We start from the raw sequence: 27,635 nt of genomic DNA, 5'->3' as shown, positions 1-27,635 counted from the left end.
AGCCCTACAGGACCAGTGGTGTGAGTGGCGAAACAGGGAGGGTAGAGGGAGAGTGGGTAGGAAAGAGGGAACCGATTACAAGGAACTATATGTGACCTCCTCCCTGGGGGACGGACAACAGAAAAGTGGGTGAAGGGAGCCGTCGGACAGGGCAAGATATGACAAAATACCAATTTATAAACTATCAAGGGCTCATGCGGGAGGGGGCAGCAGGGAGGGAGGGGAAAAATGAGGACCTAATGTCGGGGGTTTAAGTGGAGAGAAAATGTTTTGAGAATGATGTACAAATGCACTTTACACAATTGATGTGTGTATGGATTGTGATAAGAGTTGTATGAGCCCCTAATAAAATGATTTTTTTTAAAAAAGAAAGGAGGTAGAATACACACTGGCAAGGCACCGTCTGTGTTTGTTTGATGTGGTCAACTGGAATTCCCCTCCCCTTCTCTCTCCCCTGCCAGTGCTGTCTATTGACGTTCTCAGGTTTAGCCATTGCAGCCATCGGTGTGTCTGATCCGATGGTGCTTTTGTTGAAGCTCTTGTTGAGTGTGCTTGATGTCCTGACGAGTGGGAACTGACTGTAAAGAGTCTGTGTGGTGTACTTGGGGTGGTCGTATGGAATGTGTTGTACGGAACTCAGTGAATCTTTTTTGCCCTTTTGAACTTCAGTTCTAGCAACACAAAGAAGCCAGTGGACGACAGACGTGCGCATCAAGGCACTCCAGAGAGAGCCAAGAGCAGACACACGGTGCCGTGTACGCCTCCTGTCAGGTCTGTGTGTTTCCTGCACGCCCTTCAGCGAGTGGGACACTGTGTCAGTCTGGGTAGACTAGAGAAACAAATCCCTGGACACACATATGTGTATAAGAAAGAGATTTATATACAAGAGCAATTGAACATTGAGAAAACATCCCAGCCCAGTCCAGATCAAGTCCATAAGTCCGATATTAGCCCATATTTCTGCTATCAATCCATAAAGTCCTCTTCAGACTCACGAAGCACATGCAATGACACCGAATGCAGAAGATCACAGGCCAGTGGGTAGAAAGTCTTTGGATCCAGTGTCATTGGAAACATCTCAGTGCTGGCAGGGGTCTCAGTGCTGGCAGGGCGCATGGCTTCTCCGGCTTCCGAGGTCTGGTTGCGTCCATGTGGCTTGTCCTCTGCAATGTCTCCCAGGGAGTAGCAGAGAGAGTGTCTCTCCTGCCTCCAAGGAGGAAGTACCAGATTTCCCAGGTTTCTCAGAAGCCCATGCCCACACAAGAAGTCTCATTAGCTATCTCCAGATTGACAGCCTACACTCTTTATCCTTAAATTGACACCAGGTTAGGTGACTTCCACAGACACAATGACCAGTAGGCACAGCTGCACTCTGCTGGGTGCATGTGGGACTTGGGAGACCTTATAGCCTTTGGGGTCATAGGGAGGGGAATGGTTGACTGGAGCCTAGTGGGTGCTCAGATGTTAAACATCTTAGCAAAGCAAATATAAGAGCAATATTAAAGTAAAATCTTAGTAAAAGTTCTTAATACCTAACGAACAGTACCCCCTGCCCCAGCTTCCTTCTAGCCTTTTTAACATACATTGTTTTTAAAACTTTGTTTTATTTTTATGTCATTAATCAAATATACTTATTCTTCACCTCCATTTAACACGTCATGAAGGAGTGAATGGCGAGGGACACCAGGGGAAGGAATCACATTAATGCCTTTTGACGGCACGTTCCCAAGTCAGAGCTCTAGTCTCAGCCCTCTTACTTGCTTCTCCAGACTCCTGGCAGATTAACCCCTGTCTCTGCCTGCACTTTGGATTCTGCTTCTGGAATCGTAGTTACAGGTCCATCATGGGACAATGGCTGGCAGGGCCGCCTGGGATGGCTGGGGAGAGTCAGTGCCACGTATCGGAATCATGGAGAAAACAATAAGAAAACCACTGTTCTCACTTTTAGTAATAGTGCTTATTTCCATACAGTTGATGCTGTCTCTTAGGGACCCTGTAGCCTCATGGATTTTCAAGACTGTAACTCTTTACAGGAGTAAAAACCCTGTCTTTCTCACAGTCATAGTGCTAGCATTGCTTAATATCTTACTTTTAATATTTGTCTAGTAGGGGAAAAATGACTGTCTTCTTCAAATCTTGTTTCTCTCGCTCTAATGAAGTTAGCACTTGATGTAAACACGTTTTCTCATCAGGCTGCGAGCCGCCTTTGGTGCTGCTTTACTCACGGACGCCACAGAACGTTCCAGAGCTCTCTGTGCTGTTAGGGAAATCTTCACACTCTCATTTTGTGAAAGGCTATTAGTACCCTACCAAGTCACTCCTCTGTTATCGTAAGCCCTCTTCAGCGAGCAGCCTTCCTTTGACAGGTTTCCTCAGAGATCAGAAAGAAGCTCTTTGATCCAAGGGCGGTCTGACCAGTCGGATACCTGCTGACACTTTGTCAGTTTTGTCTCTGAGAGGACTGTGCTGATTTCTGGGGCCACTGGTTGTGATTTTTGGTTTCTTTCAATTACTTCAGTGTCATCAGCATTGCTTTTTATAATTTCAAAGAAGTTTTAAATGTAGTTGATCTAAAACGGCATCCAGTGATCTCATGCTGCTCATTGGACTGCTGCTAACAAGGTTGCACCTCTGTCGTTTCCCACATCTGTCGAGTGAGTTGTCTGTTCCCTTCATTCTCTGTGACCCTAGTCCACCCGTTGAACTGATCTACTAGACACAGATACTCTGCGAGGGGTGGGTGCTTCCAGCCCTCGTTTACAGTGGGCATACCTGAGACGTTAAACCGCTTTCTCGGGATCACTTAGGCAGAAGGTGAAATGAAGGGTTGAAATCTTAACCCTGGTTGACTTCACTCCTGTCTGCCCTCTCCATCACACTGTATATTTTTTGTATATTAATGCTTTGCCGTATTTGTTATAAGTAGTGTGCCCATTTTCCTGTTTGTGTTTTTTTTTCTCATTTTAGTTAGTTTTGTGTGTGTGCGTGTGTGTGTGGCTTAGTAGCTAACCATCTCTGAATCTTGTAATTTTTTTCTACAGTCTTGTAGCTGTTTTTCTTCCAAAACTTAAAATGGATTTTAAAGTGTGCATCTTAATTTTTGTTGTTGCCTAATTATTTATCCTAGTGTCATCAATATCACTTTATTGGATAGTCACACAGGTTAAAAAATCTGTTGTGTCTTTACAATGCCTGTAGATGCTTTTGAATTACTGAGCCCCGATCTCTTCTCCGCCCGTCTCCTTTATTGATTTGTTTTCTAGGCAGAAGGTTCTAAAAAGCACCGAGGAGCAGGAATTGGAAAAGCGAATGAAAATGCAGCAGGAAGTTGTGGAGATGCGAAAAAAGAATGAAGAATTCAAGAAATTTGCTCTTGCAGGAGCAGGTCAGCTGGCCTCTGGTTGACCCTGGTCGGTGCAGGCTGTTTCCTGTAAGCTCGGTTGCTGGGCTCTTCGCAGGCACAGAAGGCCCCCTGCAGTAGTCGGCGCAAGCCGGCTCCTACTCCAATGACCATTCCTCACAGCAGTCCCTCTGCAGTGGCCATTTTGGAAGGCATGCTCTACAATGTGCTTGTCTGCTCCTTTCTCAGTACACCCCCTTATAAAATATTTTTTAGCCCCTTTCTCATTTTTTCGAGTAGAATTAATCCTTCCTAGTTGTTCTTAATTATTTGTATTAGAAGAAACTAGGGTTGAGATGGAGAGAAAGCTCTCCCCTTTTTGTTTTACTCCAAGGCAGAGGAAAAGACCCTTCAGGCAAATCTCGTTGCAGTTAAGGAGAAAGAACGGGTGCCTGAGGCAGCTGACGTGGTCGAACTTCTGTTGTTGCTCTGGCACCGAGTTGTTAGGGTGGAACCAGAGCCATGGAAAAGCACGCTTACTGAGCACAGAGGCTGGTGAGCCAGTTGATGGCTTTGTGTAGCCAAAGTAGTCAGTGCACTGACTGTCTCCAGAGGGATGGCCACCCCCGTGACGAGGGACTCTTCTCTGTGCAGGAGTGCCTCGGGCTCTGTCACCCTTTGTGACTCGCTCACGGGATAGTACCCTGAAACGATCCCATGCTTGAGACATGGGTCCTGGAAGCCATTAGATCCAGGGTATTGGGACGACCCAGAGGATGAGAGTCAAGGGGTATTTAGCGATGCTCTCTGCTTCTCACTCAGGCCAACCTGTGAAGAAGTCAGCCAGCCAGGTAACCAAGTCTGTTGACTTCCACTTCTGCACCGATGAGAGAATCAAACCACACAAGAGCCAGGAGTACAAGGAAGTGAACTTCACATCTGAACTGCGGAAGCATCCTCCCTCTCCTGTAAGTCAGGAATGGATGAAGAGTCCTTTGTTCCTATTCAGTTAGGATTTCAGGTGTCATTCTTAGCCACCTCTCGGAATCACACAATCGAGTTCAAACCATGTGTTTGAACTAAGCTGGTTCTAAAGCCTCCTTGTGCTCCCTGTTAGTAGCTCTGTGATCGTCAACAAATCACTGCCTCTGGGAACCATCTCCCGAAGCTGCTATGAAAATGAAATATACCTGAAACAGTGTTAGTGTGACAAATTGTGGGTAGAGGTGTTTCTGCTGTATACAAAGGGTCTTAAAAACCCCGTCTTTGCGAAGTTATGTAAAAATATAACCAGATTTATGGGGAGCACGAGAATGTGGCACTTTTCCACTCAAATCTTGGGCAGTTTTGTAACAACCCACCCCCCTCCGGTTATCCAATAAGCAGTGCGTGCTTACTTGAACAATTTCACATTGTTTCACCACATGTAATTGCTTCCACACGTTAACAGGCTTGGAGAACCTAGCTTTGTGTGTGCCTTTGGAGAAGAGATGGCCTTTCTTAGGTGCTAGCTCCTCTTTTCTTTCTTTTTCCTAGTAGGAACAGACCCAGGCTAGAACCCTGGTCCAAGGGCTGGCAAGCTTAAGAACAGCTCTCTTTATTTCACACAGGCCTCCTTTCCCGGGCTGTCTGTGCCTAGTCTGTTGTTGATGATAAATAGGGGCTTTTTAGCCCTTTCTTCATCTGGGAAAACAACTTCTCTGTTTACAGGCACGAGTGGCTAAGGGATGCACCGTTATTAAGCCTTTCAACCTGTCCCAAGGAAAGAAAAGAACATTCGAAGAGACAACTTCTACATATGTGCCCCTTGCACAGCAGATCGAAGCCTTCCATAAACGAACCCCAAACAGATATCACTTGAGGAGCAAGAAGGATGAAATGAGTAAGTTTCCCACCAAGAGAGCTGCCAGGAACCTACTTGAGCATTCTCTTTGCCTACACAGCAGGTGAAAGTATACCTTGAGTTGAAACTGTAGCTTTTCAATGAAACTCTGGCATGTGATGATGTGCCTGTTGCAGCATTTCTGAGATCACTCAGCCCTCTGCCTGCAAATGCCTGCCTGCATATACCTGCTGTCTTTATCCTCCTGGCCACTAATTGGCCCCGGGCAATCAGGAGACTCAGAAGGGGGACCTTTGCCTTGCATTCGTCCTGTCAGATGGTGTAGTGACTCCTCTACGGAAAATGATGGCGGTTCATTCCGTCAAGGTTGTGTGCTTTTTTGTCCAGTGACTCGGTCCGTTGCTCATTGTTAGAAACCAGCGTGCCGGGTTGCAGAGGAGGTCTGAGCCTGTGGCTACGGAGCCAGTTCTGGGTCCTGGCAGTCGGGGTGGGTCAGGATTGTGTGGGGTATTCAGTGACTGTTGTTGTCAAAAGTAGAGCACCAGGGCTCACATCAAAGGCACCTCTGGACGGGAACTTCTTCCTCTGGTTCCCAACCCAGTACCGTCACCATTTACAGTATAGTCTCGAGAACACACAGGGGCCCTTCTACCCTTTCCTAGAGGGTCCTTACCAGTCGGCACCAACTCAGTGACAGTGATTTTGGAGGGGTGGGACACCCATAGGGTGGATAGAAGTAAACCAAGTGGATTTGGTAGCAGTCAGCATCAAATTTCCAACTCAGCAAGGCAGAGAAGCAACCCCCAGCGAGTTAGAAGCAACGATGGTAGAGGGAGATTGATAGAGCTTCTTTGGATGATGAGAGGTACCAGACAGTTGGTGGGGTGGGTAGGGAAGGAGGCGGGTGGGAGGGGGAGAGGAGAAGAGAGCAGATAACCAATGGGTTGAGGCCCTGGGCAAGCAGGTAGGGTCATAGGGACACTTGGCAGGTGGAGTGAGTGATCTCTGAGGGGAGGATGGAGGAGGGAGAGGAATGGGGGTGCGTCCTGGTGGGTTTACAGATTTGGTGGTGAGTGGATAAGGGGTTTTCATCTTGTAGCCCATGTTGCTATGTTCATATATCCCAGTAAGTTATATTATTATGAAGATTATCTACTATAAGAGATCAGATGAAATTATAGAACCTGCTGAGAGGTTAGAGCTAGCATTCTGGGCAGAGCACATCTGGTTTTAGCTCCGAATGTTTTTGGTTCCCTCACATTGGCCTTGTCTGTCGAAGACTGACGTAGCCAGACATATTCTTGTTACTGTGTTCCATTAGCCAAAATGGTTCCGTCAAAGTGAATATTGTGAAAATAGTATCTCTTTTGTCTGGTTGGGAATTTAAATATGAAACGTGGTTTTTCAAATAATGCACGAGGAGCCCTGGTTGCGCAGTGGTTACGTGTTGAGCTGCTCACCACAAGGTCAGCAGTTTGAAACCACCAGCCGCTCTGTGGGCGAAAGACAAGGCTTTCTACTCCTGTCGAGAGTTAGCACATCTTGGAAACCCACAGGGGCCGTTCTGCTGTGTCCGAGAGGGCCGCTGTGACTCAGCTCGACCTCGATAGCAGAGTTTGGTGTCCTTGGGTGGACTCCCTGCCTGGAGCGGATGATTAAGTGCTTGACTGTTCACTGAAGGTTGGTAGTTTGAAACGCCACCCCCACCCCCCAGCTACCTCAGAAGAAAGGCCTGGCTCTCTGCTTCCAAAAGCACAGTTCTCTGCAACATGTGGGGTCTCCATGAATTGGAACAACCAACTGGAGTGATAGGGGCGATGGTGGCTCAGGGATAGAATCCTCCCTCCATGCAGGAGGCCCACGTTCGGTTCCGTTCCTGCCTGTGCACCTCAAGCACAGCCGCCGCCACCTGTCACTGTGGGGCCATGGGTCACTGTCCTGCAGAGGAGGAGTTCGTGGAGCTCCCAGGCTAAGCTGGAGTGGGAAGGAGGCCTGGGGATCTACTTCTGAACCGCAGCCAGTGAAGACCCCGTGGGTCACAGCAGTCCAGTTCCCAGCTAGTCAGGGAGCTTGGGGCTGGGCCGGGCAGCATGGTGCCCTGTTTTGCATGGGGTGTCCGGAGTCGGGCTCACTCAGCAGCGGCTCACAAGAATCCGATGTGCCCTCCTCTTAGAAATCTATGCCTGGTAAATAGAGAGAAGAATCCATTTTGTGACTTTTTTTCTTTTAATTTGAAACTCCATGTAGTTATAACTAAATATGTAAGCCGGGCTCATTTCCAAAGTATAAGTTGCTTCGGTTTTCTGTCTGCTACAAGGAGTCTCTGGGACACACAGAGGGTGTCGCACTGAACTAGTAGCCATTCAAACCCCCCACGCACGGCACATTGTCGTCGTCGCCATTAGGTGCCATTGAGTGGGTTCTGACCCACAGGGACCCACGCCACCTGATGCTGTGCCGTCCTCACAGTTGTTGGTTTGAGCCTATTGTTAGAGCCACTGTGTCAGGCCGTCTTGTTGAGGGCCTGCCTTGTTTTCTGCTGCCCCTCCACTTTACCGAGCACGATGTCCTCTTCCAGAGACGGGCCTCTCCTGACAGCATGTCCACAGTACGTGAGACGAAGTCTCTCCATCCTGGCCTCTGAGGAGCAGTCTGGCTGGGTCCTTTTGGCGGGACATTTTCAGTAGCCTTTTCCAGCACCAGCATTCAAATATATCAGTTCTCCCTCCAACTTTCACATGCAGATGAGGCCACTAAAAATACCCTGGCTTGGGTCAAGTGTACCTTAGTCCTAACAGCAGCAACACTCTTGCTTTTCAACGTTTTAGAGAGGCCACCGCATCAGTGAGGCCTGGGATCGTCTCCCAGGTTACAGCCTTGATGCCCGCGGGAGGCTGTTCTCTGCAGTGGGAGGCGGCCATGAGTCGCATTAATTCCAGAGCGACTTAAGAACAGCCACAAAGTCTCAATTGCGGGCTCAGTCTGTGGGATTATGCAAATTGACAAGGTGCCCAGGCCAGATAAACGGAAGGTGGTGGTGGCTTTATGTACGTTCAACCGTGGCTGGCTGACTTTCTCAGCTTGTCTGCCTCAGGGGCAGTCTTGACGCTCTGACATCGATATTCTTAGGAAATTCAGAACATGGGGCATGATTTCCAGGATTGGTCCCTAGAAAGGCCTTATTTTAAAACAGGAGTAAGCAAAAATCTTGTTAATAACAAGTAGGAAGGAAATGCAGTCCTGTGGAGTGGTAAGGAATGCATCTGACTAGAAAGGATTTTGAGTTCCAGAGACGGGAACAGAGTTTGCTACAGGCTGTGTTGTCCACGTTCCGTCGTGGAGAGTGTGACAGGGAGGAGGGAGGGACGGAAGGCAGGCTTGCACAGCCAAGGGCCCTCACCCCGAGTCAGCATGGACAGGTCAGCTGGGTCTTGGGGCACTAGGTGAATGTCGGTGATTTTGGTTGGCAGACCTGTTACCGTCCAAATCTTCAGCGGTCAAGATCTGCAGAGACCCACAGACTCCCGTTCTGCAGACCAAGCAGCGCACGAGGCCGGTGACCTACAAAAGTGCAGCAGACCAGGAGGCTGAGCTGCTGGAGAAAATGCAACAGTAAGTGCCCTGGGCCAAATTTGAGCAAGAGCCCAAGAACCTCTCCGTTTTCTTTTGTCTTCTGTAAGGAGACAGACGAGACCGTCTCTCCCTGTCTGTGGGATCGAAGCGTTCAAAGTGGGACTGTGGAGGTGTCCTGAAGAATGACTGGATAAAAACTCAAACTGATAAGTAATGCAGAGGTTGGGGTAGGAGAACTTAAGGTTCTTAAATCATTTTATTGGGAGCTCTATCACAATCCATACATATATCCGTTGTGTCAAGCACATGCCTACATATGTTGCCATCATCATTTTAAAAACATTTTCTTTCTACTTGAGCCCTTGGTATCAGCTCCTCATTTTCCCCCTCCGTCCCTCCCTCCTTCACCTCCATCTCTCACTCCCTCCCTCATGAACCCTGGTTAATTTAGAATTTTTTTTTTTTCATATCTTGCACCGAATGCTGTCTGCCTTCACCCACTTTTCTGTTGTCTGTCCCCCCTTAGGAAGGGGTTATAAGTAGATCATTGTGATTGGTTCCCCCACCTTCCCCTTCCCCTCCTGGTATCGCTACTCCCATTATTGGTCCTGAAAGGTTTATCTGTCCTGGATTTCAAGCTCTTCTTTGTACCCGTGTACATGCTCTGGTCTAGCCGAATTTGCAAGGTAACACTGAGGTCATGATAGTGGGGGGTGAGGAAGCATTAAAGAACTAGAGGAAAATTGTATGTTTCATCAAGAACTTAAGATTTTTGAACCAGACTGCAGGAAACCATAGAAGCTGGCTGGGCCCCAGGCCTGAAGAGGGGTGGGGAGAAGGAATACAGTAAATAAAAGGCTTTTGTATAAAAAAAAAAAAGAACTTAAGATTTTTAACTAAGAAGACAGTGAAGGAGTGTCCTCTGACATAGATGGGTGGACCCCACAGCCTCATGGTCAGCCAAGGGATGGCTTATCTTTGAGTAGTGAGTTACCTCAGTTAGACCTGGGGCACAGCTCCTGTCTGCTCCTCCCGTTTCCTTTCGTTTGTCTTTTGAGAAGGGGGAACATTAGGACACTCTCCTTAATTCTTTGCTGTAGATGTGAAGACATGCCTGTGGAGAGAGTGGGGACTTTGCTGGGTAAAGTTGCTCATTTGTCCCCTGCCCCCTCTGCTCTTTCTCACTTGGCTGTTGGTGTTGCCAGTTGGGTTGGTAACCACAAGGCCAGCATTTGGAAGCACCGCTGTTGCGAGGGAGGAAACCCACAGAGGCAGTTCTGCCCTGTCCTGTAGGGCAGTCGGAGCCAGTCTCTCCCAGGGCACTGAGTTTGACAGTTTTCTGTTTTTGAGAGTTGTGTAGTTTTCCTTTTACTTGATTTTCATTTTTTGTTGTTAGTGTGTGTGATTGCCATTACACTCTTGTCTCGCAGATACAAATTCAAAGCCCAGGAGCTTGATCCCAGGATTCTTGAAGATGGGCCCATCTTGCCCAAGAAACCACCTGTGAAGCCACCCACTCAACCCATCGGGTTTGATTTGGAAATCGAGAAAAGAATTCAGGAGCGAGAGCCCAAGAAGAAATCAGAGGAAGAGCACTTTGAGTTTCATTCCAGACCCTGCCCCACCAAGATCCTGGAGGATGTTGTGGTAAGCACGGTTGGGGCTCTGCAGGGCGGCAGACGGGTCCTGCATCTGACCATCCCTCCACCCACACACACAAGTGAGTCATTGCTAGGAGCTGGAAGGAGAGGGAGACATATTAAGAGTGGGTTTCCTCCCAGGAGATGTGATGTCTAGAAAAGGGAGCGGTGTGTAAATAACATAAGGGCGTGGAAGGGTTCGAGAGTGTGACAATGACAAGCACTGTAGGAGTTCAGAGGGAAAATGACCCCACCCTCCTGACCGGGACAAGGTGCAGTGGTCCTTGTCCTCAGGTCCTCTGCCTACTTCCTGCCGACCCACAGCAGCCCTCAACAAGGTGGAACCGCCCTGTGCCTTTCCGAGACTGGCCCTCCTTCCGCGTGTACCAAGCCCGTCTCGCTCCTGGTTTCCAGCTGCTGGGCTGTGGTGAGCAGCCCCGTTCGTGACCACGGTGCCACCCGGGCTCCTCAGCATGAGATGAGAGTAGCCGACGTTTGGACTTGTGTGCCAGGCACAGCTTACCTGGAGAAGGCGGTGATGCCCGGGGAAGTAGAGAGTCAACACAAAAGAGGAAGGCCCTCCAGCGCAGGGGCTGCCACAGTGGGCACCAAGAAAACCCTCGTGAGGACGGCCCAGGACGGGCAGCGTGTCATCCTGCTTGTCCATGGGTCTCTGAGTCAGGGTCCACTCAGCAGCAGCTGACACCACCACGACTCCTCCTCGCAGAGCAGCGGCAGGGCTGGGCTGGGCTGGAAGCAGTGTTCTTCCTGACCCCTTCCGCGTGCTCAGAGGTGTTCCAGCAGAGGCTGCTCTCCACCCCCGTCCCAGGTGCGGCAGAGAGATTGTTGTGGTAATGCGGGGTAAGCGTGACATGACATTTCCTCTCTCGGATCTTGTCACTCTGACTACAGGTCTGCACTACTGGACTTTACTGTGTTAGTGCAATGTTCAAAAACCTAAAACCTTCTATAGCAGAACTCACAGTCTTGGTCACGTGGAGACTATAAATTCCTTTCCAGCTGTGATCACACGCCAAATATTTTGGAAGGGAACTTGCCTCTGGATCCTATGGTAGAGTCTGGCATCTCCTCAGTCATGGTCAATCTTCAAATTTTAAGTATTAATTTGCTCCTAGAGCTAGTCTAAGGTTATTTGTAACGGAAAGTTCGGACTAGCCTAGGATCATAGAACTGGAAGTGACCATGGAATTTAAAGGAAAGCTTGAGGGGCTGTCTGTGGGGCGGCTTTGGAAGACACTCCTAGAAAGACGTTCCAGACATGTCTGGGACGGTCGCAGCATTGTTGGGATTAGGAAGTCTCCGAAGGCATCCTCTTAGAGTCCAGGATGTAAATCATGCCACTCATGCGCCCGTCCTTCCTAGTACAATCATCCCATCAACATTTGCTGAATGCCTCTGGCTTGCCCAGCCTTGTACCAGAGTCTCGAAATCAATGGCCTAAAGCACCATCCTCGCCAAGGAAGCACTCCCAGGCCAGCAGGGGGTGGACGTGTGAATCACTGAGGGCAGCGAAGTGTTATATGAACTGTGGTGGAACATGATCGAGGGGAAAGATGAGGCAGCTCTGCGCGTCCTGGGAGTGGCAAGATCTATCGAGAGGCCTGATGAAAGAGGAGATAATTCTGTGGAGGCTTGAAAAGATGGGTTAGATGCTTCCGGGTAGTCAAGGCATCTCAGAGAAAGCACACTGAGTGAGTGCCTGCAGAGGTATTGAGATCAGAGGCAGTGGTACGTTTGGGGAGCTGCCAGCAGTTCTCTGTGGTGTGAGCGTGGTGTGCAGTGAAGGGCGAGCGAGAAGACTGCGGAATCAGGCAGGGGACCAGCTTGCAAAGTGCCTCGTCACTTCCCTGTTATGCTCTTGTAGGTCGGCAGCAAGAGCCAGTATGTTAAAGTTGGAAGGTAAGGTGATCAGATATGTTTTAGCAAAAACCGTTCCGGCCGGATGCTAGTCGAAATGTCCACGTTCTACCCATAGGGACTATGGGATGGCAGAATAGTGTGGTGTGTGTAATGCATCTCCCTTGGAAGAAGTAAACCTTTCTAAGGAGATGTTCCTTAGAAGCGAACTTGGTGAGGCTCTGTCTGTCTCATGTACTTTGGATGGGTCATCAGGAGAGACTAGTCCCTTTCCCGTATTTGGTGAAGTAGATCGTCCTCAAAACAAGACTTGGATGGATTGGCCCAGTGCTACGACAGTGGCTCCCTGCAGCAACACCTGTGAGACGGCACCAGGCTTGGCAGTGTTTTGTTCTGTTGTGCATAAGGTTGCTGTGGGTCGGACCCCACTGAACAGCAAGCACCAAGCAACAGGAGCGGCTCCACAATAGACTTGTTTGGATGAACCACAGCATAAGAACGGGTCCAACTAATTCTTTATTGTCAGATAATTGAATCATCCGTAACGTCTGACTTTAAGAATGTTAAAGAAACGATGGAATTGAGACCATCCATTGAATATTAGAAGTATCATTAGGGTGAAAGGGCACAACCATTAAGCACTTTAATAGAAATGGCATCCCTAAAGGTCGTACCAACTCACACCCTCCCTCCACCCAGTTGTTCGTGTGTGCCCATTACTCTTTACTCCGCCACACTGGCACTGTTTGCAAAATACCGCTCATGGGTGAAAATAGCTTGTTTTAATTGTATTTTAAAAGACTACGAAATTAATACTTTTATTTATCTTTGTGCATTCTTGCTCTTTTCTCATTTCTGACAAAGGCAAATTGAATTAGGTCTTTGCCCAGTCTCCTTACCTCATTTGCCTTTGGAGGATAATGTTTTGAATGTAAATTTTTGTTGTAGAGACTGTATTAAAAGTAAGTTTTAAGAGACCGGGAAGGATCTGTTCTGATCCTAGGTGCGTTGATTTATTTTGTCTGCGGGGTTGGAGTATTCCAAGAAGTGGGGAGAAACTATAAAATATTGGCATGTAGGGTTCCCTTCTGGTGTATTTTTCAAGAATACCAATCTAGGTTGTATGAATTACATTCTGACAGAAAATATCTAATTCTGCCCCTCCTTGCTTGCCACTCTCTGTCACAATAACCCATCCCTTGCTGTCTGAGTCAGGTAAACAACACATCTTTAAATGCTAGCCCATTCTTCATTCCTGGTAAATGAACTTACCCTTAAAGGATGGTTTACTCGTATAACACAGGGTTGCTTGTCCATTCACTTAATCACATACATAGTGCCTGTGTGTGCACAGGGACCTCCAGGCCCAGCATTACCATGTGCCTTCCCCTCAGGGAATGTGCAGCTGAACGGGGACTGTCCTGTGGTGTCTAATTGAAGTGCTTCTTCCTCTCAGGGTGTGCCAGAGAAGAAAATACTTCCGATTACCATTCCCAAGTCCCCGGCCTTCTCGCTGAAGAACAGAGTTCGAGCGCTCACCAAAGAAGAAGAGGTGCTTTCCTGGGAGCAAAGGCTTCTTTCACCTTCTGCAGAATCAGTCTAAGCATTACCCATTTTTTAGCTTAATGGGATTCCTTGGTGGTCACCCTTGTCTTGAGCTGGCTGTAAGAATGAGGAAGCGTGAGTGTGGCCTGTGTTGTGGCTCCTGCAAGAGAAGCGAGGTGCCGTGTGTGAATCTCCTGACTCAGTGGAAACTGCTGACTGGAGGCGGTCCGTTTCTGTAGCGTTGAAACCCAGCCCCTCGGTGCAGGAGACAGTTCAGCATGGGCTATGGAAGTCGTCTGAGACTAAATTGCCCCCGATGGCCTTCTTGGCACATGTTTAGTAGGTTGTTTTGTTTTTGTTTTCCTAGAAGCAGGAATATTCTTATGTTTCAACCATCGGAATTCAGAAATTACTACTCTTGAATCCTCCCTGAGAAAACAGAGCAGATGCCCTTATTTTGCTAGAGAGGGTTACTCAGAAGTTGTCCACAGACTGTGTTTACACTGCTGACTGGTTTGCAATCAGAAAAGCACGGAAATTGAAGATAGGACAAACACTTATAAGTTTATAACTTACAATTCTATTTATTTATTTTTTAATTTTTATTTTTTAATTGTTTTATTAGGGGCTCATGCAACTCTTATCACAATCCATACACACATCAGTTGTGTAAAGCACAATTCATTGCCCCCATCATTCTCTAAACATTTGCTCTTCACTTAAGCCCCTGGCATCAGGTCCTCTTTTTTTCCCCCCCCTCCCTCCCCACTCTCCCCTCCCTCATGAACCCTTGATAATTTATAAATTATTAATTTTCATATCTTGCCCTGTCCGACGTCTCCCTTCACCCATTTTTCTGGTGTCCGTCCCCCAGGGAGGAGGTCACATATAGTTCCTTGTAATCAGTTCCCTCTTTCCTACCCATCCTCCCTGTATGCTCCCAGTATCGCCACTCACACCACTGGTCCTGAAGGGATATCTGCCCTGGATTCCCTGTATTTCCAGTTCCTATCTGTACCAGTGTACATCCTCTGGTCTAGCCAGACTTGCAAGGTCAGATTTGAGTCATGGTAGTGGGAGTGGGGAGGAAACATTTAGGAACTAGAGGAAAGTTGTATTTTTCATCGTTGTTACATCGCACCCTGACTGGCTCATCTCCTCCACGAGACCCCTCTGCAAGGGGATCTCCAGTGGCCTACTAATGGGCTTTGGGTCTCCACACCGCACTCCCCCCCTCATTCACTGTGGTAAGATTTTTTGTTCTGATGTTGCCTGATACCTGATCCCTTCAATACATCGTGATCGCACAGGCTGGTGTGCTTCTTCCATGTGGGTTTTGTTGCTTCTGAGCTAGATGGCCGCTTGTTTACCAACTTACAATTTTATATCTGTGCTGACTCTGGAAATGAAAAGTTTGGGCTTGTGTTAATACCCGTTTATCCCCCTTTTAATTTTTAGTAATTCAGCTTTGCTTTGCTTTTATAAAATATATCCGTATGCCTTGAATTAAATGAAAAACAAAGATGAATAAACTGGTCTTTCCCCATAGATAGCCTGAGAAGCATGTGGCAAAGGCTACCTGTTAGAAGCAGACTGCTATTGCGCCTGTTGTAAATGGTGCTGTTAGCATGTTTGTTGTTGCGTGCGAGGGTCCTCATCGGTGAAGAACGGAAAGGCATGAGGATTAAAGGGAAAGAAAACAAAACACACCAGAGTAGCGGCAGGTCGAGTCCATAGAAAACGCAAAGCAGTCTTTTCAGTGTCCCAGCTGCTAGCTACCCCAGCATCTCCTGCCTCGTCCCTGTCCCTGTCCCTGCCCTCTCTCTGCTAAGCCAAAGGCTACGCGGGTGACCGTGTAGGGAGAGTTCATGGAACTGGAATACACAAATTGCCGTAGATCAGGCTAGTTTCTTGTTACACTCCCCATTTTATATTTAAATATCCAGAGTTAGGGTAATTTTATAGCAGATCTCAAGCGTAAGCCTTTTTATAGTTTCATTTGAAACTAAAATACATGGCAATCTTATGTTACCAGCTTGAACCCAAAGAATTTACGTAGTCCTATTTTGGGTTTGGCAGGCCTTCCCTCCAGTCACACGCTGCAGTGGAGTCTGGAGGCTGGGTCGGCGAGAGGCGAGGGTGGATGCCTGCTTCAGGGCCTTTCTGCAGGCCTCCTCTCCCGATGTTCGCCCCCATCTGTTTTCACAGCCTTCCCAGGGAGAGTTCTAGAGCTTTTAAGGGTACCTGTGTTAGCACTCACCAAATGCGTCCATTAGCTGTCTGATAGAAGAGGGAAGCCAAGACACCCATCAGGTTGAGGGGCTTGCCCTCGGTAGCACGCTGCTGCCCCTGACGTCTGCTGACTCCTCATTCTGAGGTGGGGGTAGCCACGAGGAGCCTTGATCTAAGCTCTGTGTCCCCCCAGGAGGAGGAGGAGGAGGCGGTGGTGATAAAGGCTCAGCCGGTGCCACATTATGGAGTGCCTTTCAAGCCCCAGATCCCAGAAGCAAGGACTGTAGAAGTGTGCCCTTTCTCCTTTGACTCGCGGGACAAGGAGCGCCAGCTGCAGAAGGAGCGGAAAATAAAAGAACTGCAGAAGGGGGAGGTAGGTGCTTCCACTTCCTTGGGCAGCGGATGCTTTTCTTTGGTGGCACCACGGACAACCATCACTCCCTGCCTCTGCCCAAGAGCCCAGTGCAGTAGAAACAGTTCAATTCACTTCCGTAGCTATCCCGTCCCAGGAAGGTAAGTGACCTGCCCAAGCTCACGCTGCCGGTTGGTTCTCGGCTCCATTGGGAAACACACCAAGAACTCCCCCTGAGCCCCTGCCTCTGCAGGACCGTGCCACTTTGAAAACTGACGGCCTCGCCTGCTTTTCAGATTCACCCAAGTGGTGTACTGTGTTCCGACAAGAGAGGCTTATCCAAGTTCTCTGTTTTCTTTTCAATCAGATGCCCAAGTTCAAAGCACTTCCTCTGCCCCATTTTGACAGCGTGAACCTGCCAGAGAAGAAGGTGAAAACGGCGACCCAGATGGAGCCTTTCTGTTTGGAGACTGACAGAAGGGGGGCTCTGAAGATGCAGACTTGGAAGCACCAGGTGGGGAGGGGCCCGAGCAGCCAGAATGGCCATAAATGGGAGGGCCTGGGCACTGTGTTCCTGTCCTAGTGCGGCCCTAACATTACCGCCAACTAGGTGGTGTGCAACAACTGACATGGATTCCCTCACAGTGTGAGATCCAGGCCTTGCAGGGCCTTGCTTTCCCTGAGATTCCAGGGAGGAATCTGTTCCAGAGCTTTGTCTTGGCTTCTCCCTCCCTCCTTCCCTCCCTCCCCAGTCACTCTGGGTTCAAAACTAACAAGCTCCGTGGAGACCCTATAGGGCAGGAGAAAAGGGCCCCTGTGTGTTTCTTAGGCCGTAACTACAGGGGAGAAAGCCTGTCTGTGTCCTGCAGAATCCCTGGTGGTTTTGAACTGCAGACCTTTTGTAACCACTATGCCACCAGGGCTCACTCTGGATTTAGAACCCTTTTTTTTTATCCTTTTATTGGGGGCTCTTACAGCTTTTATCACAATCCATACATCCATCCATTGTGTCAAGAACATTCGTACATAATTTGCCATCATCATTTTCAAAACATTTTCTTTCTACTTCAGCCCTTGGTATCAGCTCATTTCACCCCTCACCCTCTCCCTCATGAGCCCTTGATAATTCATAAATTATTTTTTCATGTCTTATACCGATTGCTGTCTCCCTTCACCCCTGTTGTTCATCATACCCCTGGTTGGGGCTTATATGTGATTGGGTTCCCCCTTTCTTGCCCCACCTTCCCCCTAGTCTGCTATCGCTACTCTCATTATTGGTCCTGAGGGGTTTATCTGCCCTGGATTCCTTGTGTTTCCAGCTCTTATCTGTACCAGTGTACTTCCTCTGGTTTAGCTGGATTTGTGAGGTAGAATTGGGGTCATGATAGTGGGAGTGGGGGGAAGCATTAAAGAAGTAGAGGAAAGTTGTATGTGTCAGCAGTGCTACAGTGCACCCTGACTAGCTCGCCTTCTTCCTCGTGGCCCTTCTGTGAGGGGATGTCCAATTGTCTGCAGATGGGCTTTGGGTCTCCACTCCGCCCTCCCCCTCACTCACATCGATACGACTTTTTGTTCTGGGTCTTTGATGTCTGATGCCTTATCCCATCGACACCTCATGATCACACAGGCCGTAGGACCCATTTAATTTATTACAATTTCATCTTAACAAACTACTTTCCAAAACCAGGTCACTTTTCTGAAATTCCGAGTGGCAATGAGTTTTGAGTGGGGACAGTGTCCCCTCCAGCAAGATCACTGCTCTTATGCTCTGGGCTCCTCTTGTAGGAAGCCATCCCTTTAAAGCCCACGAGCTGTTTGTGATTGCTTTCACAAGGGGACCGAGGACACCTGCTGGCCTGGTTCTCCAGCTGGACTCGGAGGCTGGCTCGGAAGTAGACGCCACAGTGTGTCTTTGTACGGTGTTTTCCATCAGAGAAAAAAAAAAACATTTGTAAAGTTTTTCAGACATGAAAAGTAGAGAGAATCACATAATGCAGTTCTGTCGCCTGGTTCTAGAGTAATCAGTGCATGGACCACCCTGTTTCAGCCTCCTTGTCTCTGTACCAGAAACTTCTACCCTCAGAACTCTCCTGAGAAATCCTAGAGCTGTGGTTCTCACCTGGGGGTTGTGACCCCTTTGGGGGTCAAACAACCCTTTCACAGGGGTCACCCAATTCATAACAGTAGCAAAATGACAGTGATAAAGTAGCCACGAAAATAATTTTATGGTTTGGGGTCACCACCACTTGAGGAACTGTATTAAAGGGTCGTGGCATGAGGAAGGTTGAGAACCACTGTGCTACATACTTAACTGCACACAGAGATTCAACACCTGTCTTTAAAGAGGACTTCACAAAGCAAAACAATACTGTTCTCACACTTAAAAAGATGAGCAATAATTTCTCAATCTTGTCAAACTCAGCATTCAGATATCCCAAAGTCCCTCTAATTGTTAGCAGTTGAATAGTACACACATTGGATTGGTTGGTTAACTCTCTAGATTCCTTTTAATTGATAGGTTCCCTGCTTGCATCTTATTTGTTGAATAAACTGGATCATTTGCCCTATGGATTTTGTACAACCTGGATTTTACTGATTGCATTCCTTTGATGATGTGTACCAAATTACTATCCTCAGTATCTCCCTCCTCTAAATAGGCTTGATTAACTTCTGGGGCCAAGGTACTTTTCAGGCGATACTGTGTACTCCCAAATAAATCACACTGGGGCCATTCGCCTAGTTATTTATGGTTTGGGGTTTAAGATGGGTCTTAAAAGTCTCTCAAAGATTCCTTCTAACTCAGATGGGTGAGCGGTTTCACTGGGCACACAGAAACTCACCGTCTTTATAATGAAGCTGCCCAGAAGCATTGCACTTGAGTCATGGAGATGTGGTGGGCCTGGCAAGTGGTGTGGTTGCCTCTGACTGTCTCGCTCTCTCAGCTGGAAGAAGAACTGAAACAGCAGAAGGAAGCAGCTTGCTTCAAGGCTCGACCAAACACCACCATCTCCCAGGAGCCCTTCATTCCCAAGAAGGAGAAGAAAAGCGCAGCCGGTAGGGTTTGGGGTACACTTGGAGTACTGGGGCAAAACTGGTGGCAGACTTCTTGGGGGGGGGGGGGTTACCTGTGACTCAGTTGTGTCGTTACAGTGCTGTGTCAGCCAGAAACCTTTGACTGTAGAATATTGTAGCTTTGCTGCCCCTGGAATCAGGGTTTAGCCTTTGTTGAACACAGAGGCCCTGTTGAGTTGCAGAATGTACAGCCCGAGTCATAGAACGGGAATACTGGGAGGCACTGTTGGCATTTCAGCGGCAGCCGTCAGCTTTCCCTGGCCCCTGGGGCAGCCAGTAAAGGGGTGGGGAAGGAGGGAGGAGGGCGAGAGCCAGCGGTGTTTCTGGAGTCCTTCATGAATGCAAGCCTTGGACATGGAATTGAATGCCTTAAGCATCGAGCAGGGTGTCAGGAAATTAAGATTCTTCTGCATCCGCCCAGATCTGTGTAGTTTTACTTTTGAGTAAGTTAACCTTTATTTATTTCTGTGGGCCTATTTTCCTGATGACATTAGAAAATTTCCAAGAGTCTTTCCAACTCTCAAAATGTTGACTTATTTTTTATAAGACTCTTAATGTACAAACGTCCATGGTTCTCCCACCCGTTTGTCCCAGTGGGCCCTTCTGCTGCCATGCATGTCTGAACCCCTTGTGTGGTCCTAGACTGGGCTCACGCATGCCTTGCTTGTGCACCGATGTGCTCTCTGTTCTGTACTCAGAAGGCCTTGCTGGTTCTCTAGTCCAGGAACCTTTTCAGCTGGCCACAGAGAAGAGAGCCCAGGAGCGCCAGGAGCTGGAAAGGAAAATGGCTGAGCTGGAAGCCCAGAAAGCCCAGCGCTTGGAGGAGCTGCGGCAGCAGGAGGAGCAGCAGCAGCAGGAGGAGCTGGCCCAGCTGCGGAAGGAGCTGGTAACTGCGCCCTCAGCTCTGCTCTGTGGGCTGACACCTTAGTCCGAACTCCCTTTTCCTTCAGTGCTTGTCCCGCCCTTGTGTTTGGCCCTGTCGTAGAACTGTTTCTTAAGGGACACTCGGTGGAGGCGGATAAGCACACCAAAAACCAAGTTCACTGCCACCGAGATCCCTGGCACTTACAGGACTCGTGGCACTTACAGGACACGGTAGAACTGCTCCTGTGGGTTCCGAGATTGTGACTCTTACGGGAGTAGAGAGAGCCTTGTTTGTCTTTCTCCCGTGGAGCATCGTGGTTTCAAACTGCTGACCTCTGGTGGTTAACAGCCCAGTGCACAGCCACTATGCACCAGGGCTCCCCGTGCAGGCCCACAGGCCATCCTAGAGGCCACCTTGCCAGTTGCCTTTCCACAGACACAGCTTGATTCAGTGTGGATCTCTGGGCCCCCCTCCCAATAACCTTTCCTGGTCATTGACGTCCTTGTCCACACTTTTGGTAAACGTTAAGGGGAAGTGCACTTAAGATTGGACACTGGCAAGCTCCTAACATGTAACAATTCTCTGCTGCAGTTGAATGAGAGCTGCCTCGTGCATCATTCCCAATCAAGTTGGAGATAGGTGTGACTTTTCCCCCCGATAATTTTATTGATAGAAAATTCACATATCATACACTTCAATAGTTAGATCACTTTTTAAAAGAGTTGTATGTACATCATCACTATCAGTCCTAGTGCACCTTCCCCCCTCCCTTATTCATTATTTGTTCCCCAGTTCCCCTCAACCCCCCCCACCAACCATCTTTGATAAACTATCACCGCAGTTATTGTCTCTGTGCATCCATTCCTCTGTGCTTCATCAACTTGGAAACATAACAGAGACAATAAAAAAACAAAAACACATAAAAAGGAGGAAAGAAAAGACTACCAGCAATATTAAAATAAGCCAAAGAGAAAATTTCTGTCATGGAACAAGTGCGAAATAGGATGGGTCAAGAGAAAGGTCAACTGACCCGGTGTCCCATTATACTGTAGCCCCATCTCCCAGAAGCAAGTTTGCGATAATCTCTGTGGTAGCCAGGCTGCTCTCTCCCCGACTGTGATCAGAGGGGCCCTGCCAGAGACTCCAGCTGCCTACATACCCCCACTGCCTCCATAGCCATCTACAGACTGGGTGTCCACAATTTTACCTCTGATACTCTTCTTATCAGCATCTTTGGATCTTCCATACAGGCTGGGGTGCTTCTTCGATGTAAACTTCATTGATGCTCTACTTAGATGGCTGCTTGTTTGAATAGAAGCCTTTAAGACCCAGACACTATTCCATTTGATAGCTGGGCACCATCTGCTCTCTCCACCACCCTGTGCCGTAGCCCCTGATCTCCAGTGATCCTTTCATGAGGGCCAGTATCGGGCTGGGCCATGAGGTGTGACATTCCACAGGGAAAGCTAAGGGGCCCAACCTTGGGGATCCGGAGCTCACAGACTTTTCCATTAAAGTTGGTGACTGGGATCTAGAAAATGGCGTGATTGTTTTTTCAGGAAGAAAATGTTAAAAGCGCTAAGTGCATCTCACACCCTCACTAAGGGAACTTTCCCCTTCCTCTCCAGGTCCACAAGGCCAACCCAATACGAAAGTATCAGGCTGTGGAGGTCAAGTCAAGTGACCAGCCTCTGACCGTGCCTGTGTCTCCCAAGTTCTCCACCCGATTCCACTGCTAAGCTCTGCGGGGAGCGAGGCGCTGCCTGGGACCAGGAGCTGCTCTGCACTTGCGCCAAGAGCCTTCGTTCACTGCCACGGGCACGGGCATGGGCATGGGCATGGGCGTGGCAAAGACATTGTTACCTTCTCTGGCCTGACAGTGCTCACCTATGTAGGACTGACTCTATGTCATGGTTTCCTTAAAGCCCGCATTGCTGTAATAGAATTTGCATTCTCTGACTAGAATTTAGTCGCAATATAATCTCTACTGTCCTTTTTAAAAAAATCCATTTTATTGTGGAAATAAAGATAGTTAAGTGCCAAGATCAAGTGAAGCCATGGTTCATTGTCTGAATGGCAGCGTGAATGGAGGAGGGTCCAGGGCAGTCGTGCGGGCGGGATCCCAGAGCTGTTGGCCGAAAGGAAAAAGGTCCTGGCTGCAGGTAGCATGCGCACAGCCAGTTTGTTGGGGCCAGCACCCCGGCAGTAGCAGGTCCCCCCAGGACGGGAAGAAGGTGGAACACCCATGTCAGAAGGACAGCAGCATCCTAGGGTCCGTTACAAAACCCCAGACTCACTGCACAGAGTGGACTCCAGCTCCTAGTTGACTATGCGGGATGGAGTAGAACTGCTTCTGTGGGTTTCTGAGACTTGACTGTAGGGGAATAGAAAGTGACATTTAAAAACAGTTTTAGTAACACTTCACATATCACACAATTCAAACATACCAGGAAGAGTTGTGCAGTCATTACCACGGTCGGTTTGAGAACATTTTCTTTCTTGTACTCATTGATATTAGTGTCATTATTACTTTTTAATTGTGGCAGGACATTGCCCAGTCCAACAACCTCTGCATGTATACCTCCGTGCCGTTGATGATACTCTTCGTGTTGTACAACTATCACTGGTATCCTTTTCCAAATGATTCACTACCAGTAACTCATTGCCCCCACGCAAAACTCTTCCTCCTTCACCCATGGTAACCATTGGTCAACTCTGGTTTCTGTTTTTTATATTTTTATTAGTTTTCTTGATACAAAATTCACATATCATATACTTCCACGGTTAAGTCACGCTTAAAAAGCGTTGTATATGCTACATCACAGTCAGTTCTAGTCCTCCCTACCCCCTGCATTGCTTGTTCCCCAATTCCCCTCCCCTCCAGAAACTGCCCCGTAAACCCTGGTGTCAGTTATTGCCTCCTGTGCCTCGTAAACCGGGAACCTAACCATCAAAAACAGAATGAAAGAAAAGATGAAAATGAGAAAGGCCACCAGCAATATATCTATTTAATTGTTATTTTCATGTCTTCTACCGACTGCTGTCTCCCCCCACGGTCTCTCATTCATCTGCCTGGAGTGGGGGTGTGGTTATGTGTCAATTATTGCGATTGGTTCCATCTTCCTCCCCTCATCTTCCCACCTTGCCCCTTCCCTTCTTGTATTGTTACTTCCATTCCTGTTCCTGAATTCCATGTGTTGTGAGCGGTATCTCTTATCTGTACCTGTGTACATGCTCCAGTCTAGCTGCAGTGAGAGGCAGGACTGGGTCATGATAGTGGGGGGTGAGGAAGCCTCAAGGAACCAGAGGAACATTGTGTTTCATCGGTGCTAGACTGCACCCTGGTTGACTCATCCCTTCCTTGTGACCCTTCTGTCAAGGGGATGTCCCATTGTCAACAGATGGGTTTTGGGTCTCTGCTCCAATCCCCCTTGTTAACAAAAATATGGTGTTTGGGGTCTTCATTTACCTGTTAACTGGTCTCAACAGACACCTCATGATGGCATGGGCTGGTGTGCTTCTTCCCATACCACCAGAAATATTTTAAAAGCCAGAGAAGAAATTTCTGTCATGGAACAAATGAGAAATATTTTAGCCTGGGACAAATTCAAGTTGGGTCAAGAGGGAGGTGCACTAAGTATCACACCATAGTTGGATCGCTTGCTCCACCATCAAGTTTACATCATCTCTGACAGTAAAGCTGTTTGAGACCCTCCCTCGCCTGTGGCCTGTGGGGGTCTACCAGAGGCTTCCTCCAGTTGGGTTCTCTGCAGGTGGATGGTGGCCTCCCACCATCCACCATAGTCGTCTTTAAATTGGATGTTCACAATTTTTTGTTTTAACTTATTGGGGGGTTCTTAGAAATCTCATAACAATCCATCATCCAATAGTATTGAGCACACTTGTACAGAGGTTGCCATCAACATTTCCAAAACATTTCTTTCTACTGGAGCCCGTGGCTTCAGCTCCTCCTCTTTTTCGGTGTTCGCAGTTTAAGGAAAGCGGCATCTTCCTCCTTCATGCCTTGGAACTGCGCATGGGGTTTGCAGCCCAATGGCGCCCACGACGCCACTCAGACTCCCTTAGTCTCGTCTAAGGCTCGTAAATGCTGGGCACCGTTTTTCAGGGTATATAAAAAGGGTAGGCTGCAAGGAGCTCAAAATTCACTTGTGTAGGCTATTTTTAAAACATTCGGCTGGATCCAAATTTGGTTTTTGGTGCTAGCAGCCTTTTTGGGTCCAACAGGCTTGCTACAAGGGAGTCAACAAGCTGGTGCCAAGTCAAGGCCACGTTGGGCTGATGGGAGCCTCTGCTGCCCCTGCGAGGGTTGGAAACCTCACCGCAGCCGATTGGGAGCTTTGCACAGAGCTGCCAGTGGGCCCTTTCTTTGCCTTGTCCACCGTGGGGATGAGCAGGGGCGACAGCCCAGCACACATGTAAAAAAATCTTTAGTGACCCGGCATGGAATAAATGGGTCTTCCTAATTTTCTTGTTTCATGTTTCTTAATCTATCAAATCCCTTTAGAAGTCACTGCTTAAGGGAAAGTGGTTACTTGGGTCTAAGGAAAATTTAAAAACCACTGCCTCTGTCTTAAAGGTTTTAAACATTAAAGTGTTCTATAATTCCTCCACCATCTTCCTGGGGGTGGGGGTGGGCAGGGGCATTGCATGCACTTGGACGGTGGAGGGAGCGCCCGGTGACTTCTTTCTGCTGAAAGGAGATTGGAGCCCGAGCTGAGCTACGTGTGGAGTGATGGTTCTGGAACTTGAAGACCCTGGAGAAGATGGGAACTCGTCACTGGGGGAAGGGTCCCGGTCCTTTTGGGATAAAGCTGCGCGTCTGCTCTGAGCCTGGTCTATGACTTGGGCCATCAGAGCCAAGGTGGTGATGGAGAGTCGCACAAAGCAGCCAGCAGGCTGAAAAGATGGCCAGGGGCCCCTGTCTGGCCTCCCCCAGCTACACAAGGGGAAGGGGACCCAACTACGGCTGCCCCAGATGACGCCTGTGAGGCAGTGGTCAGACCTGGCTCAGGCCTCCACCCTCCTCTGTCCTCTCTGATACCACCTGCCCCTCCCAGGGCTCTCCTCTGCTGGGCTGATCATTTACGGTAATGGCACACAGCGCACACGTGATACTCGGATCATGGGGTTTATTAGGGAAGGTGACAGAGTGTCAAGGATACCTTTCCTTAGTCCACAGTACCTCTTAGCCAAATGGAGGGGCATGTCTCTCTTTGGCCCTCGGCGTCTCAGCCACGTGGTCCTTTGGCCTCTGCCCTGCTCAGGCAGGTGTTAGGAAACTCCTCAAGCAGCGATCATCGCCCAAAGGAGACCCATTCTGCAAGCCAGCCTCCTGCCCAAAGATCTTAGTCCACGGGCCAGGAAGCCTGCTCACTCTGCCGTGCAGTCTGGGCCCAGCTCCTGTGCTCTGTCTCATGGTCTCAGTGCTGCTACCTCCATCGCTTCAGCTGGTGGCTCTTCTTGGATGGCTGTGGGATTCCTCTTTCTGCTTCTGAACCGGCCCTCATTACCCAGAGGAATGGTGAAACTGGCCAATCCCTTCCTTAGAGTCTTCTACACCCTAATGCCATGCCCCCACCCAGTCATTTGGTGGGAGTTACAAAGACTAGATCGAAAAGCCAGACCAAGTCATTTCACTTCACCCCAAGGTTTACCCCAGGGTGAGGTTTTGCATGTGGGAAGATGCCAGAAGGATGAAGGAGCTGAATATTAACTTTTTTTCCCCTCGCTTGGTTAATTAGCCATGTCTTTTATTTTAGCACTTCCTGGAGGATGTGTAGCATACATTTTTAACTTCCCACAGTCTATATCCAAGTGTTACACCACACTTCACATGAGTGTTAGGACCCTACCACAGTCTACACCCTTTCTCCTCCCATCGACACACGATGCAGGGTCATGTAGGGCCGGCGAAAGAGGAAGAGCCTCGCGAGCGGAATTGGCAGCAGGGCTCACATGGAGCCCCGGTGAGGGCAGCCCAGGCGGGCAGCGTTTCCTTCCTGCTGTACATGGAATTGCTGAGTCAAAACTGACGCAGGGCACCTGGCCACACCAGCCTGGTGCTGCGGTCACTTCCTGCGTGCGTGCTGTCCAGTCGGGGATTCTCATGTACCATGATCTTTTTCTTTTTTTTTCTATCTGCTTTTTCTTTTTTTTAAAAACATTTTATTAGGGGCCCATACAACTGTTATCGCAATCCATACACACATCAATTGTGTAAAGCGCATGTGTACATCATTCTCAAATACCATGATCTTAAGCTCACCTGACAAAAGCATGTTTACCCATGTCATGATCATGTCTGGTACGCGCCCTTCCTTTGTGCCAAGCCACATTTCCATTTCATATCACTTTCCTTCTGCCTCGAAAGCCTCCCTTTACTCTTTCTTGGGTCTGCTCATGGGTCTGCTTGTGCGTTTCTGGGAAAACCTTTCCTGCACCTTTGGTGTGGGAAGAGTTTTACTACCAGGGAGAGAGTGCTAGGGTTTTCTCCCTGCACTTGAAGGATGGGTTTCTCTTCTCACTTGAATTCTCTAACCAAGAATCTGGCACCTTTATTTCTGTCTTCTGTATATAATGTCTTTTTTTTAATGTCCTCCCCCCGTTTTTAGGTTTTTTTTTCCTTTATTTTTTTAGTGTCCTTTTAAGTTATTTTATTATATCGCTGATTGTGGTAGTTACATAATCTGTTGTCAATTTGAGATGAAAATGAAGGAGTGTTTAGCCTGTCAATCAGGTAGCAGCTTGACCTCATTTAGAGGCACTAAGGAGAGAAGTTGCTCGTTGGAGGCAGGGCACACGCTTATTCCTTGCGAGACATTCCTGTTGACAAGACACATGGAGCTACACTAGAGTCCTGGAGCTGAAGGAGTCACGTGGAGACCCCTGCCAGCGCTGAGATGGTTCCACCACCAGTGGATCCACAAGACTTTCCGGCCACTGGCCCCATGATCTTCCTGCATTTGACGTCATTGCATGTGTTCCATCATTGCATGTGTTGCGTGAGTCTGAAGAGGAATTTATAGATTGGTATCAGACATATGGGCTAATATCAGACTTAAGGACTCGATCTGTACTGGGCTGGGCTGTTTTCTCAATGTTCGATTACTCCCATATATAAAGCTCTTATAATACATGATTGTCTCTGGATTTGTTCCTCTGGTCTACCTGGACTAACACACTGATTTTGAGCAATTTTATTATAATGCGCCCTGGGCAGTCTTCCTCACGTTTCTTGTGTTTGGAAACTTTTCTGTTTTCATCTACATCTTTTA

At 48.4% G+C, this 27,635-nt stretch overlaps 1 protein-coding gene across 2 annotated transcripts in view; it reads left to right on the top strand.

Annotated features, from left to right (window-relative positions):
- Positions 1 to 22,389, top strand: part of TPX2 (TPX2 microtubule nucleation factor) — a 48,698-nt gene extending 26,309 nt beyond the window's left edge. Inside the window, exons 7-18 of one of the 2 annotated variants that reach the window (XM_045295288.1) lie at positions 670 to 771; positions 3,264 to 3,385; positions 4,163 to 4,308; positions 5,051 to 5,222; positions 8,654 to 8,795; positions 10,187 to 10,403; positions 13,731 to 13,826; positions 16,245 to 16,424; positions 16,771 to 16,917; positions 19,346 to 19,457; positions 20,195 to 20,361; positions 21,969 to 22,389. In XM_045295288.1, the coding sequence (XP_045151223.1) occupies positions 670 to 771; positions 3,264 to 3,385; positions 4,163 to 4,308; positions 5,051 to 5,222; positions 8,654 to 8,795; positions 10,187 to 10,403; positions 13,731 to 13,826; positions 16,245 to 16,424; positions 16,771 to 16,917; positions 19,346 to 19,457; positions 20,195 to 20,361; positions 21,969 to 22,079 (1,714 nt within the window). In that variant the 3' untranslated portion in view covers positions 22,080 to 22,389. Of the gene's footprint in view, positions 1 to 669; positions 772 to 3,263; positions 3,386 to 4,162; positions 4,309 to 5,050; positions 5,223 to 8,653; positions 8,796 to 10,186; positions 10,404 to 13,730; positions 13,827 to 16,244; positions 16,425 to 16,770; positions 16,918 to 19,345; positions 19,458 to 20,173; positions 20,362 to 21,968 lie in introns of both variants that reach the window. The other variant, XM_045295287.1, reaches the window with a different exon arrangement.
- The last annotated feature ends 5,246 nt before the right edge of the window (positions 22,390 to 27,635 follow it).

The sequence above is a fragment of the Echinops telfairi genome, unplaced genomic scaffold, assembly GCF_000313985.2.
Source record: "Echinops telfairi isolate 266 unplaced genomic scaffold, ASM31398v2 ScPeMD7_5592;HRSCAF=6446, whole genome shotgun sequence".
Classification (NCBI taxonomy): domain Eukaryota; kingdom Metazoa; phylum Chordata; class Mammalia; order Afrosoricida; family Tenrecidae; genus Echinops; species Echinops telfairi.
Note: the sequence above shows the minus strand (reverse complement) of the source record. Positions and strands in the feature narration are given on the sequence as shown.